Here is a 19,353-nt window from a genome sequence, read left to right on the forward strand (position 1 = left end):
TTCCTCTGTTTAAAACCTTAGTACCTTGTCTTTAACAGGCAGTTTTGCTCGGTTGCAAACACCCCGGGTTTGCTCAATTCTCAAGCTTGTGCCTCCTCCTCCACCCGAAACAAGTACACCGAGCACAGCCCGATGCTCCTCTCGGGGAGGGTGGAAACCTCACCCAAGTCATCCACATTCAGCTAAAAGAAGAGAGCAGGAACACCTGGAATAACAGCATCCCTTTATTTGCCGACACCATTACAAAAACTGATTACATTAGCAACCAAAAAAAAAAAAAAAAAAGGAGTGTTTGTTTACTTGAGGTTGAAGTCAGAGGCAGCTAATCCCAAAAATGTAATTAAGTAAAACAGTGTACAACATCAGTATTAAAACGTTATATCTCACTGGTGACTTTACCACGGTGGAGGTTTCTGAACAAGTTTTATTGAGCAAAATAAAAGATTAGGTGTTTACTGTCTCTCCAGGAATGTCAAGGTCTAATTATGCAAACAGGTTTGGTTTTATTATAAAACTAAACTCTGGAGGTGTCTACAGAGTCGGATTTTTCTTTAAATCAGTAGTCTAACAAGGATTAGAAAAGACAAAACTCTGTTCAGTGTTTCTGACGAAGTAGAAAGGGTGAAAACATAAATAAGGCTTTAATTTGGCAACATATAATACAATGCCTTCTGCTATCCTCAAATTAACGATTCCCCCGTAACTTCATTCTGCAAGAGAAACACAAAGCGCCACGTCAGCCGAGCAGTTTCCCAAGGGCAGTGGGCGAGCAAGCCCGTGCCTTGCCAGCACTTCGTTAGCGGCGGCCCGTGACGGAGTCCAGAGGGACCAACCCGGGAGGTGGAGGCTGAGCCAGAACAGCCTCCCAGGGCAGAGGCCACGGTGCATGCAGCACCCTTCTCCCACCTGCACATCCTACGAGACTGGACTCGCCCTGCCACGAACACCCTGCTACCAGCTCTGCTGCCCACACAGTACTAGAGGCAGGAGCCTAAAAAATACCTAAATCAGGAAAAAAGCAAGTCGCCACCCTCAGAAGGTGAGGGAGTCGTGACACTTCTCGTAGCAGCTCGCACAGGGCCAAGGCTGCGACACCTCCCGTACCGAACAGCGAAGAGGCTCACAAGCTGCGTCGGCCTCTTGAGGAAGTTGAGTGTCTCGAGTTTACCTGACCATTAGCTAAATTTGGGTCATTTATGAAGTTTACCAGCATGATGCAGCCAACCACAAAGGCCCAGGTTTCCAAAAGCTGGCTGCACATTAACGTAAAAGCCTGGTTCGTGTATCTGTAATTGGATGAAGAGCTCGTGCCTGGCTGAAGCTTCAGCTACTCGCATCCCATGACCGCAGCAAGCCACTGCTGTTATCTCAGTGAAAGCCCAGCGAGCTGCTTAATATCCTTCATCCCAAAGCAATCAGAGCATGGAAGTGTAGGTATTTTGCTTGTGTAGCTGGGATGAAGGAAACAAGGCAGAGGCACTGGGAGAACAAAGCTTTGGGAAACCTGCTGCATGAAGTGTCAGGGAGTGAAAGGGAGGGACAAAGTTACATGCCCAAAGAGGAGCACAGGGATGTGAGATTAGCCCCAGCTAGCTGATGTATGGATCCAGGGAGGGACAAATCCATTGCCTACTAAAAGCTTCAGATGAACTGCGCGCACACAGTTCCAGCTGTTGACACCCGGCTTGTCAAAGCAGGGTCCCACCATCCCAGACCAGGGTCCTTCCTGAGAGCCCCTCGGTTCAAGCAGCTGGCACCCGCCGCACCTACCTACTAGCTGGTAGTGTTCTCGTCCCTTTGACAGCATTTGGCTTACTGACACCAGCAGCTTCTTGAGGTGACCTACATCCTGGTTAAGATTCATCACCACGTTTAGTCTTTTATCAGTCAGATCCTGGAAGAAGAAAGGGGAAAAAAAAAATCATTAAAAACTCATTTACAATCTAATTACCAAGGAAGCCTAGAATTAGCTCCTCCATATAAAGCTACATCTCCTTGCACAGATGGGAACAATTCTTGTCAGTCAGAGGGTTATGGCCACATTTAAAGAGAACACCATTTAAAGTCAAAGATGCTGTTTCCTGTTCCAGGGAATTACCTGCACACCCCAACCACCGGCGAGAACATCGCTGACCTCCGGCTCCCACCCCTCCCTGCCCGGGATTCCATTTACTTGCTGCTTCCAGGAATTGTGCTCATAACCACAGCTGATCCGGCCTCCGAAGTTACTACCCTGTGTCCCCACAAGCCTGGCTGAGAACCCCACACAGGCAAGAGCATGAGCTTGGTGACACAGGCTGCCAAGCCCAGCGACGAGAGGGATGACTCCTGACCCCCACAGCTGTAACAACAAGGCTGCTGGACCACCAAGGGCTTGGTCCCTACATGGATCTGCGGGACGGTGTCCTCAGCAGTATGTAATATCCAAGCAGAAGGCCATTCCAGCTGTGGAACCATCTGGAACAGCTGGCTGGAGACACACAGCTTCCCCCACCCACACCACAGCACCCATTCAGACTTGAGACGTGGGGTGCTGCCCACCAGGTACCCCGTTCCAGCTGTGGAACCATTTGGAACAGCTGGCTGGAGACACACACCTACCCCCACCCACACCACAGCACCCGTTCAGACTTGAGATGTGGGGTGCTGCCCACCAGGTACCCCACGGGTTCACCCTCTGCTCTGAACCCTGGTGAAAGTCCTGCTTCCCGGTGACACCTCACCTTGGATGAGGGCTTCACAAAGCAGTCTAAGCACCAGTCAGCATGGAGAAGTAGAAAAAAAAAAAGATACCAAGAACCAGTGCCAGAAACCAGTTTTCTGAAGTGAAAATGCTGAGCTTGCTTTTTTAAACAACAAAAAGTGCTGTCTTTTAAGGAGTTCAACAGTTTATTAACAGGGAAGTGTCACAACTCAAAACAGACTCTTCCCCTCTTGCCTCCCCCCCTCCCCAGAGTCAGTCCTGCTGAGCTAACAGCACTATAATCCCTCTTTTATTATCTTTATTGATTCGCTCCTCCAGAGACACACAATGAACTCCACATCCACCACACACATTACTCCTTACTCAGCTCAAAAAAAACCCCAGATAACCCGTCGGAGAGGCTTTCCTTTGCAATTAAACAGCTAAAAATAAGCAAATCTGCCCCGGTGTCAGCGCTGCAGAAGCACGCAGCCCTCACCACGGGCAGAGGGGCGAGCGCCGAGCATCCGCCAGCCCCGCTCCCAGAACGAGACCGATGCATAACGCTGTTGCAAATCTCTCCCTAGAGCTCCAGGGAAATTAGAGAGAGTTCAGAGGGCCGCTTTCCCGGCTCCCATTTGGCTGGAGACGCCGCTAGACTTTGCTGTTAACGGGGAGCAGGCAGTAAATCAAACTCAACCACCTGCACCGTTACAGAAACCACTCTGGGCTCAGGCAGGAGAACAAAGCGATATGTCACAAAGCTCTTAAATGCAACTGGTAAACACTTTTTCTGCTGTAAAAAAAAAAAAATCATTGGGAATCTGCATTCGGGTAGCCTTAACCTATTTTACCTTTATTAAAGTAGAAAAATCAGGTCTGTGAAGGCGGACTTTGCTCAGCCATCTCATGCAGACTGATAAAAGGGGAAAGGCAAACGCAATTAGCGCCCCCGCAGACGAACGCGTCGCAGCCCTGACTGACAGTGCTGGGCATGGAAGCGCACGTGCATCAGCACAGAAACCACCACAAGCAGAAGCGATGAGGGAGCCTTTCAATTCACCCTCAGCTCCGGGAAAAGCTCTTCTCCCCCTTATCCGCTTCCTCTCCCGCCTGTTTTGTGGCTTCTCAAATCCCAGCCGGCGTTTGCTGGTGAATGATAGACACATCCCCAACCCTCTTGGGGCCAATCCTGACCAGTTACCAATGGATTTGGGCTGAGCACGGCCACACGGCAGGTTCTAAGCCAGGAAGGCAAGGCTGCCTCACGCCGTCGCTGCTGTGCCCCAGCCCCACGCTCTCCCAGACTCGGGGGAAAGCCTGCGTTGGGGATACAGGGATGGAGAGGAAGAGGATGGTCCTGAGGAGCAACACTAAGCTAAGACAACACCTCCCCTCTGCAGGTAAGCTCCCCTGAAGCTTCTGCACACTCCCCATGGATAAGCAGGGGCCTGGAAGACCTCCAGGTACATCCCCCCTGACAGATGCAGATTGCCCTCCGCCGTGCTTCGCACATACGGCACTTCCAGGTCTCAGCGACGAGCGTTCTACACCGAGATCTGGGGAGGGGAAAGCACGTTAGATTTCATATAAACCTCAAAATAAGCTTACTGCCTAAGCAAGCTGCTGAATAGAAATGACTTCCTTAGAGCACACCAAAAGGTACCCTTTAGTCATCATCTGGGCCCACAAGTGACAAGGAAGCTGATCGGAAAACCCGAACGGGCTATTTTTAAAACAGAAAGGAGTCTAAAGCAAACACACAGAAGGCATTTTGAGGGTTTACACGAGCATCGTTTCTCAATTTTGTGGGTTGGTTCCAATACGCAGAAGGAACAAATACGCTCATTTTCAAGCATGTGCTTTCAGGTCCTTCTTAAAAAAAAAAAAAAGAAAAAGATGCTGTTGCTAGGTGGAAGTGGCTGGAAGACTTCCTTTTTTAATCTGAGAGCTATTTTAAGCTGGGGTTTAGGCTTCTGGGGAGACAGTAGCTTTTTTTTCCCTCTCAAAAAAAGGCAGCAAAAAGGGCCTGGGGAAAAAGATAAAGAAAACGTTCTAACTGTAGCCTCTGCCAATGGCTACCTGTCAAGAGCACTGTTTGAACAATTAATGTTTTTACTAATGAAGGCTTAATTACAGGTTTATTAGGACTGTTTTTCCACACTCCTCTTCAGAATAAAGCAACGGATATTCTGGAGGAAACCTGGTTAGGGTTCCACAACGTGCCCACGCAGCCACCGCGGAGCAACGCGTGAGCCAGAGGGGGTTTAAAGCACTTAAACTAGCAAACTCGGGCCACCTCAGGGCACATCTAGAGGCACCTGGCTCAGGAGGGCTCACCAGTGTCACCAGCCACAAGAATGCCACGGCCAATGGCACTGCCGTCCTGATGTGCCACTCGGATAAGCCGCAACAGCGCAGCAGGGAGCAAGCAGTCTGGCAGTGGCTTGAGGAGGGCTGCTCATCTCCAGGGACACAGAGGACCCCGTTGTCACTGTCACTGGCTGGCCTCACGCTGGCAACCCAGGAGGGGGCTCAGCAGACCTCCCATCCCTCCCAGAAACTAGCTCACAGCACTGGGGCATCAGTGGTCTCACAGGCCCAGCTGCATCTCTGGTGCGGACACGGCGAGCCTACAGTGCAAGGGCTGATCAGCATCCATGACCCATCGCTCCAGAAAAGCCCTTTCATTCCTGCTTGGCTGCAGTACTCCTTAGAGGACTCCTAGCTTCCTCTTGCAGCTGATGAAGCTACTTATTTTCAGCAGCTGAGTCAATATAAATTTGTCCTATCAACAAGCTCCTTTCTCCCCCTTAAACAACAGTTTTCCTTCCACTCCATCCATCAAACTAGTAATGAGTTCCAGTGACACCACTTAGCTGTGTAAAACGTGCTGGGAACGCTTTAACCTTCCCCTTCCCAACTGCCTTCTGGAAAGCTGTTCTGAAGCTCTTTCGAAGCTGGTGTGAAAGCTCTCTTTTCCAGAGATGGGGAAGCCCAGTTACGGAGCCACGACTCAGCCACTCGTACAGGTGGTGTCTTTTTAGGGCCAGCACTCAAAACACCAGCTACACAACCATCCGTGCCAATAGTAATCCACTGGCCCAGGTGCGTTACCTGAAAGCATGAAAACAGGCCACCCGAGAGAGTCCACCCAATTCCAGACCCTGAAACACCATTTCTGGAGGATATAAAGCCCTCATCAATCTGGAGAGTTGCTCACCCACAGCACAAGGCAGCACTCAAGTCCGTTGCTTACCGAAGTTCAGGCTAATAAGATTTTAACTGCCCTTCTCCCAAGTGACACACAGCAGGACAAGAGGAAACTACCTCAGGTTGTGCCAGGGGAGGTTTAGATTAGATATGAGGATTTGCTTTCTTCCCAGAAAGGGCTGTCAGGCATTGGAACAGGCTGACCCGGGAGGGGGTGGAGTCACCCAGGTTGTGCCAGGGGAGGTTTAGATTAGATATGAGGATTGCTTTCTTCCAATGCCTGACAGCCCTTTCTGGGAACAGGCTGCCCAGGGAGGTGGTGGAGTCACCATCCCAGGAGGGATTTAAGAAACATGTGGATGTGGTGCTCAGGGACATGGGTTAGTGGCTGGAATGGCAGTGCTGGGTTAATGGTTGGATTTAGTGACCTTAAAGGTCTTTTCCAACCTAAAGATTCTGTGATCGCTTGCAGGTCAGCACAGACCTCCAAGGAGCCAGGACCAGTTGAAAGTGAATTTGGGCACCTACCAGCAGTTAAGGACAGGCCCTTGCCCACAGCTGCAGAGGACCAGAATGGCCAACGTTCTGGCAAGAGAAGTTCCCTGCCTTTGTGTCACATGCAAGACCTTTTCTTTGGCCTTACAGCTGTCAGCAGTGTCAACCCAACAGTTAATATCTTGAACTCACTTAGTAATCTGCAGATTTATTTTCTGCTTCCCTTCTTGAAGAGACAAGTACAGAAATCTTCCCCAGGGTTCACTAACCCAAACCAAACTAACCACCCACTGGCAGCCCAGATTTCATGTCCAGATTCTCTCTCCTTCCTCCCTGCAAATTTGAGCCAGGGGAAAGAGGTCTACACTCTAGATGACAGCAAAACTCCTAATGCTTAGAAAGACATCAGCATCTTTGGGATACAGCTCCAGGATACTACCCTGAGAAGGTGTAAGACAAGAATTTTCGGTAGCAGCAGCACACGTCCCGTTCCTTTGGTGGACCTCAATTCCCATAGCTTGTACTACACAAGAGTTGTGTTGCTCCTGAGCATGGGCTCCAAAAGAAAATAAACCACTCACCGACTCTGTGCAAACACCGCTGTTTTCAATAACATTGGCATCCCCAACAACTTTTCCAATTTCTCTCTCAAGAGATGCCAGAGATTCCTGGGCCTGTAAGAGAGGGGGGGGGCGGGGAAAAAACACCCACACAGGGGAGGCACAGCAATTAGTAAAGGCTGAGAAGCAAAGCACCCGCTCTCTCTAAGAGCACTAGAGACAGAGGAAATCACTATCCCGGAGTAAATCTGTTTTATACCAGATTTGCTCAGGGGACCAACACACTTGCCAAGATTGACGTGTCTCCTTACAATCAGCATGTTGCACGTCAGCCTGCCTGACTTGGAAAGCAATTCCGCAGGGAAGCTTTAATAGTCTCATGTCATGTTATTAGGTAAAAATTGTGCAGCACATTTTTTCTGTGCAAGAGCAGCAGCACAGGCAGGTACTCCAAAAGCCTCACTGTAGATCTGCATTTATACAGAACATACCATGAACCAGCGACGTCAGCACAGCTCACTTTGTATGCTAATATCCAACCTAATTGTCCTGAGCAAACTGTGTTAATCACCTTATTGCAGCAGGTCTCCTTGGTCTTCTCACTTCCTAGCAGTGCTTTTGTGATCCTCTGTCCCCAGTCCCAGGACACAACCTGCCCCACCAACAGCTCTCCCTGCTCCAGCCCTGCAAGGACGCAGCCCAGTTCCCTTACCACGCATCTCCCGCAGAAGGAACAAGGTGTTACAGAGTCTGGAGCCAGAGCTCAGCCACTCCACAGGCTATTCTTGTCTCTATTTATCAATTCTCCCACGAGAAGCTCATTTCTGGGGTGACAGACAGCACTGAGACCCCTCATGCTTAAAGATTTCCCACTCCAATCCATCTTGCAGGAGCAGCCATTGAGGATGAGCAGAGGTAACCCACCTGCTTAGCTCCGTGCAAGCTTGATGAGACAACTTTAAAGATTTGCAGTCTCCAGGGTTACAGCTGATTTGTAACCACGTGCAAACAGGCAGACGGCCTGTAACCACTGCCATCTCAGGCTGGATTCAAAGCCTTCAGGCTGTGGGATGGGCTTTTTATTAGCCTGAGTTTCTTTATTTAAAAAACTGTCAGCCCCAAATCACCACTTGTCCCATTAGCAGGAAATTGTCATAGACAAGAGACACTTTCAAAAAGGCTTATTAAATTGTTTGATACATTTTTAGCATTTTAACAGACATGCAGGTATCTTGCGTGAGCTCTCGGAGCCAGAGTCCCAGTCACTTGGGGGACCAGTAAGCTGAGTAAGACACCCCACCAGGCAGGCAGTCTGCTCAAGCCACTCAAATCACCACGTTTTCCAGCACTGCAAAGCTACAGATCTTGAGGGTTTCGGTAACATTTAGCTCTGCAACTGTTAAGAGTCTCTGCTTACCTTGGGAAAGTCACCAGCTACCTTCTGTCTCTCGTTTTGATCAACTTTGAGTTTCGATAGTGTTTCGTTTAGCTGCGTTTTCAGCTGGAAAATGTAACAAAGAAGATCAGTTTCACACACACACACAGAGATTTCATCCGTCTGTCCCACGGATTAACCCAGTGCACACTGACTGCAAAGGGAGTAAGATTACAAACAACCATTGCACACGCTGGATTAGTCAACATGGATGATGAGGTTTACAAGGACAGTCAAGGAAGAGAGACTCCATCTGTAAAGAACAATGTAAAGAATGGAAACTACAGAAAAAACATGGTTGGCATCAGGTTCATTACAAGCAGTTTCAACTTTTAAGCTCAATTGCCAGTAGGAATATTAGCAACACTGACAGGACATAAGCCTCTCCAGCTCTCTTATCACAAGTCATCCCAGACTTCAACTTAATTCACAGCAAACATACAAAACCGTAGATTGTCATCTTCTTAATTCAGGCTAAACAGTCACTTTGCTGCTAAATAAACTAAAAGGCTCTACTTGTCATCAGAATAAAGCACCACTTACAACTATGTTGACTTAACTAGTTGTTAATGTCGCATCAAGGCATGAATCACTGACAGGGGTATATTAAGTTGTCAATTGTGTTTAGATTCAATCCAAAAAAGTGAAACTATTTCAGTCAAGAGGGATGAACACTTTGTATGGGCTGCCCTTAAACTACAGCCTTCCAAAGGATATAAACATTTTTTAAAGAGTGTTTCAATTGCTCTTCAACAGGGCGCACAGAACCAGCCACAGCACTTAAGGCTTGAGCCTCAAATAAGAGCACTAACAAGAAGCTCGAGTGGCAATTTTGTTGGATTTCTGCCTCTGAAGTGCACTGTGCTAACATTCACTATTCCTGCAGAGCCAGCAGGGGATTAAAGAAGTGAACAATAGGCTACTCAGAGCCCTGAATTCTTACTGATTCCAAACCTCTGCGTTATATTTGTCTCACCCTCAGCAAGTTTCCCCCTTGGGAGCACCTGGAGTAGTAGATGCTGGGTTTTGACATTTTGGGGAAGCACTGTTGAGCTCCTCTGCAGTTTCAGCTTCTCTCTTTGCTCACCTTATAAATTAGTGGGAAACACATTTTGAAATCCCATCGTTTCTATTCCTCAGTCTCCTGCAAAAACACACACACATACACTGGACAGTATCCCTGAGCCATTTGCAGGAAGGCTGTTCACCACCTCCTCACGCTCCCACCAACACAGCACCCTCAGACTGCAGAGTCAAGCTGCCGAGTGGGGAGCTCAGCTTCTTAAGCTTTTGTTGTTACAGACATAATAGATTGTTGCCTCTTATATTCAAGAGGTTGGCGTTTACTGATTAAGTCCAAGATATGCATTTAATTCCCATTTCCCCTGCTTTCAAATCGAGAGGTTTTGGTTGCTGAGGCAGGATGCTAATCAGTGCTGCACTAGACTTGCCAAGCATACTAACTTCAGCAGATCATTATTACAGTGGGTTTTTTTAAAATCAACTACTTTAACCCAAGCACATAGTGACAACACCCTGGCGAGATCAGCAGCTCAGCCTGGAGTGACAGGTTGTCCCACTGACTACCCTAACACCCACCAAAGAGAGGCTGACAGAGAACCTTCCCCTGCTCTGGTGCAAGAGCAAGGAGAAGCATTGTCCAAACACAAGTAGAGGAAGGGTCTGACCCCTCCTGCAGCCTTAACACACACACAAACCAATCCATGAAACAAAGGAGAAGTGAAAGGACTCCAACGGAAAAACCATGCATCTCTGGGTCTATAGGTCTGGCCTCAGTTAACCCAACTCCTTGAGAAAACCTGGTTAACAGGAGTATCACTGGCTGGAGAGCATTTCTAGGCAAACGTGCTGTACCAGCGCATGCACCGAGCCCAAACCATTCAGCCACATCAGGATGGCAGCTGCTGAATGGCTGGGATACTCCAAATTAATCCGAGTTTTGGCCAATTTCTGTACATACAGAGGAGGATGGAAAAGGCTCTGCACAGTCAGAGCACAGATACCACAGTTGCATCCTCAAAAGCTCTGGAGAATAATAAAACAACAGAAGAATAATCCTCAGGTTAAACAGCTGAGAGGACAATTTTTGTGGCTTCAAGGGCGTTACATCTGCTGTTGCGTACCGCTACGCTATAAAACATTGACTCTCAAGAAGTTTCAGGAAGGAAAGTCTTACAGACTTTGGAAAAAGCCTTAAGAACCAGACATGCTATTGTTAGGAGCAGAGAAAGAGACAAATTGTAAAAGTCAGACTACATAAATGATTGCAATGGACAAAAATACCAAGCTGAAGAGGTTAGCAGAACAGACAGGATTTGAAATAAGTCTCCGCTTCATAAGTATGCTGGGAGCCTAGTTTGTGCCCAGCGGAGAATGAGCTTCTTACCAAATTTAACTCTTCATTCTGTCTTACTGCTTCAGAATATGAATCATCAAGTTTTTTCTGCAATTCAGTCAACAGATCTTTGAGCTGAAATGAAGTTTAGAGTTTTAGGATTTGTCTCCTTAGGATGCCCACTTTTCTTCTGCTCAGTTATTAGTGTGTCGCTCTACCCTAAGGTCACAAGCACATACACTCCTCAGCCACGGGGGCTAAGCAGTTGATTAGTTTGCCAGGCAACTGGTAACCCGAACAGCAGAAAGAACAATTTCATCAATTACGTTTACCTCTCTGACTTCTGAAACATAAGTAGATCGTTCTATTTCTGCCTTTTCTAGTTCACTTTCCAAATGTTCTCTCTCTTTTTTAAGCTAGAAACAGAAAAACAGAGTTAAATCAGGTGTTTTCAGCATTTTCTTGTATGATTTTCTTGATTTATCATTAGCTATAAATTTCTATCAAATACTCCATGACATTCAGAGAGCATTTCGAACCCAGTGATTGCACAGCACGAAGTGTTGCATTTCAAAAAGATAACAAGAATCAAGTCCAAGATCACCAACAAGCAGTAAACTGCTCAGTCTCACAAGAAAAGAGAAGAAACCCAGTGGGTGAGTGCAGAAGTGAAAGCCAGGACAATTTCCAACACCCAGCTTCCCCTCCTTCTTAAAAAACACTGGCCAGAAGATTCGGTTTAACCCGCACCACAAGCTGCTCTACTTGCAGGAGGGAAGTCCTAGGATGTTCCAACTTACTTAAAATATGATTTAGACTTATGCTGTAACAGAAAGCTTCAAAGAAAAAGAAACACCTGCACGTACTGTTTCAACTTCTTTGATTTCTTCCTTTAACTTCTCTACCTCGTGCTCCAAAGAAACGACCGAAGAACGCATCTGCAGTTGTCAAGAGAGATAAATACATCATTTAGTAGTGCTGGGCTAAGACAAACTCTCCATATACACACCAGCTTGCTTCTAGGATTTAAAAATATTAAGGATGAAATCACCATGACTGAATAAGATGCTCACTTAAATAATTGAAATACAGAGTGTCTAACACCTTTCCTACCTTCTCACAACGTAAGAATTTCTGATAGCTGGCACTTACATGCCTAAAAGATTTGGATTATGAGGACTAAGCCAGCTGTCCATTAGCCATGGTAAGGGAAATAACTTTCCTAGAGAAGGAAGACTGGCTCCGTCCACGTATTACACGTAGCCAAACCCAGCATGTTTAGCCTTATTAGAGGCCGGGTAACAGCAGCAGATGGTAGCACATCCATAGTTTGGGATCTGAGTGTCTCTCACAAACCCCTCAAACAGCAAGTTTATAAATCATCTGTTCGCTCCAGGCTCATACTCCAGCACTCAAATTTACTGAGCAGAAGTACTTTGGAAATAATTTTGTTCAAAAAAAACTCAAACCAGTTTGACCTACTTTAGATTAGGAAAAAAACCATAAAAGGCTTTTTTCTTACCACTTTTGCTAGCAACAGAGCCTTCCCAAAAAAAAAGAAAGCTTGGCAGGCAATTTCAAGTGTAATTCATTTACCATAATGGATTAAGCAGTATTTTTACAGCTTCCAAAAGATTATTACGATTATATGATACTTAAATTTCAGCATAAAAAGTCTGTATCTGTTCACAAATGACTTGGAAAAAACAAGCCCTTAACAGAAATACAGTTTGAGTTGCCAGGATCAGAAAAATATATATTCCTGGGCACATGAATGGGACACATGTACATTCCTGAATATTCAGTTTCCTATCTGTAAATATTATTTAGTATATTTAATTATTAGTCTGTGCTATTTGGCTGTCCTATTTGTATTAGTCTGTGCTATTTGGCTGGCTCCAGCGTTGCCTGCAAGGACTGTGACACAGACTTGCCCTAATGGTCAACGGCCTTATACCTGTGCTCTTCACTGGCTCTGGCTACTCTAAACATGGCAACAGGAACTGCCACACAAATGTACAGACAGCAATTCCTCCACTCTTTATGTTTATTTAAATGGAAAGATGTGCCTCAAAAAAAAAAAAAATCACTCTTAGCATGAAACTAAGTATCAGAGCACCAAAAATCCTGTTATAAGGAGGGATCATTCCTATTATACTGGTTGCAGACTTCACCTTTCTCACCCACCAGTCACACACACACCAAACCAGGCAGCCAGAGCTGTTCTACACCTGCCTTCGCAGAGCTCCAACACCCTCTGCCACTTCAAGCAGAAACTGCCTGGCTGCTGCAAAAAGCAGATCTTCAGAAATACCTGTTTAAGTTCCTTCTGCGATTCCTCAACTTTTATCTTCCATTTGCTTTCTTCTTCTTCCACACTCCTCTGCAGCCTTTGTAAAATCCCCTCCTACAGAGAGAACGGGGTTTGAAAGCTTACAGCAGAAGAAAGGCAGCTCGCAACATCGCACGGCACAGGCATCCCGCTTACCGTCTCCGCCAGAACCGATTTGTATTTCTCGCACTCCGTTTGCAGCAGGATGTGCATTTCCTCAGCCTCCTTCAACTTCTGCTCCATAGCCTGGCAAAAGGAGAAAAGGGACCAGAAGAGTCACGTCTCAGCTGATGGATCTGAGCTCTATAACTGAGCTTATTTCAATATTCACACTGGCAGGTCTTTCTTCCCGAGCCATGCGAAGACAACAGCAAGTGCCACGCTGGCCTACAACTCTCAATACTCAACCACAAACTTTATGTGAGTTATTGCAGTAATTTTGAGTCACCTTGGAAAACAACCCAAATCACCAGAAAGAGGGAACAGGGATTTTGGATTTCATGAATGTTTTCACAACTCCGTAAGGTGCTTTTCAAAGATACAAATACACTTTTGATTTACAAGATGCTAATATCTATGAAGCAGTTTTCTTGTCACCCGTATCCCAGTTTGAGCTTCACAATCCAGAGCACAATTTGCAAGATTCATACTGGAAAAATACACTATTCCCCAACACAAGGAAGTTGTCCACCGTTCATGCCTACCTTGACGTCTTCAGGTCCTGAAGCCTCTCTCAAGTACTCTTTAGCCATCTTTTCAAACCCACATATCCATTCACTGTGACTCTGTTGGGACAAGCATTCAGTTAAAACTGAGAATAGCCTCAAAAAACAAAAAACAAACAAACAAACAAAAAAACCTAAAAAAAAAAAAGTATCTTGAGGATAGCTGCCTCCCAACCGCAGGCTCGGGGAGCAGCGTTTCAGTCCCCTGATTCCCTGGAGGTAACACAGGCTGACAGCAGCCACCCAGCTAATTCCACACAAAGCTGAGCAGAGCTGAGTTGGCGGGCAGCAATCCAGGAGCACGGGGTTAGGGAGTGCTGCAATACAGCTAGGTGACAGAGACCACCCTCCAAGTGTCAGGGCTCTACAAGCAGCATTTGAAGACTTAAGGGCATCTTTTCCAAAATCCCTGAGCAGTTAAAGCCGTGTAGTTCAAGGGATTTCACTAGGGAAGACTGAAGCCTTGCAGAAACAGCCTTTTTAGAGGTTGTTTCTAGTTCATCAGGAGACTGACTTCAGCACATTTGAGAATACTTTCAAATATGAACATTCAAAACCTCTAGATGTTACAAACCCCAGTTTTCCAGCCTCACTTCGCAGCATTCACGCAGTCTAAACCACACCAACCCAGCGCGTTTCCCTCGCAAACAATTGAAAACCACCAAGAAAGCAAAATCAGAAATTGCCGGTTTTTCAAAAGGAACTTTGGTAACAAACCAACCCTCCTGAATTGTATTAAGTGGCACCGAGGCAGCGCAGCCCCTCTGGAAAAGGGGGGGGGCTGCTGTTATCTGCAGGGCCGGCGGAGAAGATGGATCCCCATCGTGCCAGACAGCGAGCAAACACGCAGCAGACCTCATCCACCCCTGAAAATTTACTCTCTCTGTTAGACACATGGTAATACACACAGATGAAATAGATGTTGGGGTGGTTAAACACAGAAGAAAAGGGTTAAAATGAAACCAAGTTGTCTGCAGCTCTGCCTCTCTGCTGCTGGCAAGCAGAGGTATTGCCAGAAGACACTCATGTCCCACTGCAAAAACCCTGGAGCAGAGGGGACCATGAGGAAGCAGCTCCAGACTGCCCAGTACAGCAGGAGCAGAGCTCCCCAGCAGCAGGGTAGGAAAAGCCCCTTCTCTTACCATGTTAGAAGGAAGAGAGACTTGAGGGAACAGCTTCTGGAGTAGTTCACGCGTCTCCACCTCAGCGGCTTCCAAGTGCTGCTGCTTCTCCTAAACCAAGGGAAGGGCTCACGTGAAATTGGGCAACACCACCCATGGACCTGGCAATAGCCTCTCCTATGCCTACACTAACTTGCTTAACCCAGAAAGTAATTTAAGTGAGAAAGGTTACATAGTCTAAAATCAATTGCTTCAAAAATCGACGCTGAATTGCTTAAGAATTTGGCCTTCACATTCATTCATGCTTTTTAAGCTTTTATTTTCATTATTTTCTCCTCCAATCTAGCCTGTCTGTACCGAAATTACACCATAATTCACTTGTTCACAACACAAACTACTGTGCTGAGTAACTGCATCTACAGATCACACCAACCCTGCCACTCAAGTTGAGCGAGCTCAAAACCAAGAAGTTTGGTCAATCAAGTATAGATTTTTGGGTTTTTAAAGATTGTTATTTTAAGGCGGAGAATCACCATAAATTAACATCACAGAGAATTAAGGTCAAAAGCAAATTTTGTGTTAATGCACATTTGAACCAGGCCAAGAAAGCAAGATGGTATTTTCTAAAGATTAAGTACTTAAGAGGGAGACCCTTACATCCTCCTTCCCCAAGCCTGGATGCAATGGGAAATAATTATTAGAGCTGTGTGACAGTCGCCAGGTTTTCTTTGTCATTGCTCTGCAAACCTAAACACACATTGCCAAGGGCACAGACCCATCGTTTCATTTATTTCACATTAAAAGCAGAGCAGCCACGGGACGTAGGCTTGCTGTGCTTGTGGCAGATGGGTTGAATTTAGCCATACAGGCTCCTGTAGAAGTTTAAACGCAGAAAAGCCTGAACTCCTGCGCAGAAAGCAGCTTTCAGCAAAAATCCCTCCATCGATATCTGGGTTTGGTTTTTATCCGACATGAGGGTTGCTGCGCCTTGCTGCTCTGAGTTCCTCTGCTGCAAGAGATCGGTGGCATGAGTAGGTTGAGATTCAGAGACAGAAACGGACAGGAGACATTAGGTTGTGAAGCTGTGCTAAGTGTGTTAGTTTTCAGCAATTTAGGAACCACCGAGAAGTGGCAAGGGGCTGTTTGATGAAGTCTTCCGACTGCAAGAGAAAGCAGGCAAGCGTTAGACAGCAAAAGCAGGAACGCAACTTCCACGCGGGGCCGAGCAAAGAGCCGAGACATCCGACAGACAGAGGCACAATGCCAAACCAGAGCTCCTCTGCTTCGAACTACCCGACTCGAGTCTGTAAAAGTTATTTTTGATGCTTGGTTTTGAAATCTGCGTCGTGACAATTAAGCACCGAATCAGGCTCACAGCAAACGCCAGCTCCTCTCAGAGCGATTCACGCCCCGTATCATTTTGGACCCTGGCTCTGACCGGGCCCGTCGAGCTTCGTGTGTTTTTCCAAGGAGCAAGCTCACAGCTGTGGCGACACCGTTCTGCTGAAAAGTTCCCAGGGTTTTTAAATAATTATCCAGTTCTTCACAGATCCAATGAATTTACTCAAGCACAGTGAAAGCCCAGTAGATGAAAGCAGGTTGCTCACCAGCACGGTTTTTGGTTTCGAGTTCCCCACAAAGAAAAAAAAACGCTTCACGACAGCTCTAACAATTACGCAAACAGAAATCAAAAGTCAGCATGCTCACAAGTTAAGGATTAAAAAAAAAAAAACAATAAGAGAAACCTAGAGACAACAGGAAGAAGCAGAGGTGAGAGTATACGAATGATCACCCAGAATAGGTTATATTTAAATTGCAGTAAAAGTTAAAACGTCTCCATTTCATTTAAAAAACCAGCTGCAGATCTGCTTCTAGCTTAACGCATCGTTGCTAGCAGTTAACATTACAACCTTGGCAGTCTTGTTCACTTTGTCCTGCAGCAATTTTTCAGTTGATGCCAATGCTTCCATTGCTTTCCAGTTTTTCTCCCGAAGGTCCTAATCATTTTTAGAAAGAACGATTTCAGTTCAGCCAATATTCAAACTGTTGCCGCTTCTACTTCAGAGAGAGAGTTTTGCATTACATTCCACCGTTTGCATTTAAATGCTGGTTACTGCAAGATGATTTTGCTGGGTAAGGTGACATACACTAGCAAAAACAAGTGTGATGCTCAAAGACTTTGAACAAAATAGGGGGGGAAAAAATGCCAATTTCTCCCCAACCTGCCCCCATATCCAGAACCGATGCAAGTGTTACTGCAGAGCGTATCACTACAGCGACCCCACACTTTGACTGCACTTGTAAGAAGAGAGAGGGATGTTTTTTAAAAGTAGTGAGGAACACAGACACCAAACCACAGATCGCACAACAGAGTGTTAGGCATGTCGCGTTGCAGAACCCAGCATGGACCCCAGTATACATGGAGGCGTACACATTTATGCCCCTGATCTTGCAGCCAGATCTAGCCACGCAGATCCTCAGCCCAAAACCTACCACGCCAGGGCTGATTTTAGGAACACAAAGCTCAGGGCCTTGTTTTACAGCATTTAACCCACGCAGCTCTCTACTGTGCCCAAGGAAAACTGGTTTAGTGCTCACCGGTGCCCTCCTGGGAGGTTTTGGGATTTCACCGGTGGCCAGCACCCCCCCCAGACCCTCAGGGAAACACCTCCCTGCTGCGCTCCTGCATCTTTCTTGGCGAGGTCATCAAACGTGTACTCCACAAGACGTCAACACGCAAGCTCAACAAGGCTGGGAGCTCTTTCTAGAGAGCCTCGCAGCCCTTATCTAGGAAGGATGGTGAGCCTTGCAGGGAGGAGATTACGGTGCTTGGGACTAAGGTTTTTATTTTTTTCTCCAACTCTCAGAGCCAACTCCTTTAGCAAAGGGCTACTTTTGAAATGCTGTATGTTATTTTTCGTTAACTCAGCACACCAAGTGGCATCCAAATCCCAGCGTGTATCTATACCAGTTTATCAATTCTGCTGTCCTGAGGACTGTTTCACGGGACACAAAAACAAGACTGGATAAAATTGTAATGTGGAAAGCTGGGACCTACGGCCATGGTCTGCCTGTAGCAGTAGCCAGATTTCTGCCTGCACCACGAAGGGTACTTAGACCTTGCAATTCCCCAGGAAACAGGCACACATATGTTCTCCTTTTCCAGCTCATCTGTCTTCTGAGAATACCCAGTCACTTTCCCTCTATTTTATTTCAGCTCTTAAGCAGAACTACTTGCTCAAAAGCATATGTTCAACATTTTCCTTGTTTATCTTCCTTATATTGTCTTACTTTTAAGCAATAAGACTTATTGCACAGTATTCACTGGATTTTATAGGCTAACCAAAGAGAGAGGGGTGAGGTAAAAGCCTCATATTTTAACAACCCTCTTCCATATAACAAAATATGTCATTCTTTTGCCCTGCACAGGTGATGTATTACAGGGAGGTAATTCCCAGCTCTAAGACGGAAGATACAATCTTTGCTTCCACCCACAAACCACCCACACTGCACCATCAGTGGCTGTTGTGAAGGAATGCTGACTGTCCTTCACCTCCCTCAGAAGATCAGGATTAGTCACCGTCAGGAAGAGCCAGATCTGGGCGCCCTGAAGGTGATTCCTCCTCCCACATCCATGCACAAGGACTGCATCTCAGAGCACAGCACAACCTCCCAGCCTCCACCCCCAAACCCCCTCTTCTTCCCTTGGTAAAGGACGTGTTTCTGAACAGGGCTAACATGGCTTGGACCCAAAGGTGAGCACTTGCTGCAGGATCTGCCCCCCATCAAGTCTCCTCCCTCTCACCAATTCAGCAACTTGTCAGAGAGCTGACACAACTGGGAGCAGTTAAGGTATGCTTAGTCACTCCCAAGAAAACAGGAGAGGAGTGTCCAAGGGACACAATTCAGCAGACAACCGTCAGAAACAAACACGTTTAGCAGAATTCCCCAGGCCTTGAGGAGCCCTGTGCACACAGGTTTGGTTGTTTGGAGGGGGTTTGGGTTTTTTTGAGGGGTGGGGGAAGAATTTCCTTACATTGTTCTTTTTCCGCTGTTGCTCAAAAGCATTTCTCTGAGAGTCGAGCTCATTTTGGAGACTGGCGATTTCCTTCTCTTTCACAAAAACAATCATAAACAAGTCAAGAGAGATTTAAGAAACTTCAAGTGAAGCACTGACACCCTTTCACAGACACGCATTTGCCTTCCCTTGCAGCAACACACTCTTTAAAAAGCTGCTCTCACAGACTTGGCAATACCGCTTGCTTCCTACTGCTCTGTGAACCGCGGGCTGCCAGAGCGAAGCCCGTTGTAAAGCTGTTGTTTGCCTACAACAGGCATCTGCACACATTTATCACGGCCACAGAAAGGCAACGCATTAGACGAGGATAAGTCAGCCAGCCCACGCGAGTGCAATGCCATAAAACAGGCACTGC

At 46.6% G+C, this 19,353-nt stretch overlaps 1 protein-coding gene across 1 annotated transcript in view; it reads right to left on the reverse strand.

The window, feature by feature from the left end:
- Nucleotides 1-211: 211 nt before the first annotated feature.
- The window catches only part of KTN1 (kinectin 1 (kinesin receptor)), a 54,773-nt gene continuing 35,631 nt past the window's right edge, over nucleotides 212-19,353 (reverse strand). Inside the window, exons 31-44 of the mRNA XM_010156071.1 lie at nucleotides 19,191-19,245; nucleotides 18,957-19,033; nucleotides 16,831-16,917; nucleotides 14,942-15,031; nucleotides 13,779-13,859; nucleotides 13,231-13,320; nucleotides 13,057-13,149; nucleotides 11,609-11,680; nucleotides 11,075-11,158; nucleotides 10,794-10,877; nucleotides 8,369-8,452; nucleotides 6,973-7,065; nucleotides 1,771-1,894; nucleotides 212-710 (exon numbers count right to left, since the gene is read on the reverse strand). Of these exons, the coding sequence (XP_010154373.1) occupies nucleotides 706-710; nucleotides 1,771-1,894; nucleotides 6,973-7,065; nucleotides 8,369-8,452; nucleotides 10,794-10,877; nucleotides 11,075-11,158; nucleotides 11,609-11,680; nucleotides 13,057-13,149; nucleotides 13,231-13,320; nucleotides 13,779-13,859; nucleotides 14,942-15,031; nucleotides 16,831-16,917; nucleotides 18,957-19,033; nucleotides 19,191-19,245 (1,119 nt within the window). The 3' untranslated portion in view covers nucleotides 212-705. The remainder of the gene's footprint in view (nucleotides 711-1,770; nucleotides 1,895-6,972; nucleotides 7,066-8,368; nucleotides 8,453-10,793; nucleotides 10,878-11,074; nucleotides 11,159-11,608; nucleotides 11,681-13,056; nucleotides 13,150-13,230; nucleotides 13,321-13,778; nucleotides 13,860-14,941; nucleotides 15,032-16,830; nucleotides 16,918-18,956; nucleotides 19,034-19,190; nucleotides 19,246-19,353) is intronic.

This window comes from Eurypyga helias, unplaced genomic scaffold, assembly GCF_000690775.1.
Source record: "Eurypyga helias isolate BGI_N326 unplaced genomic scaffold, ASM69077v1 scaffold2057, whole genome shotgun sequence".
In the NCBI taxonomy this organism is placed as follows: Eukaryota; Metazoa; Chordata; class Aves; order Eurypygiformes; family Eurypygidae; genus Eurypyga; species Eurypyga helias.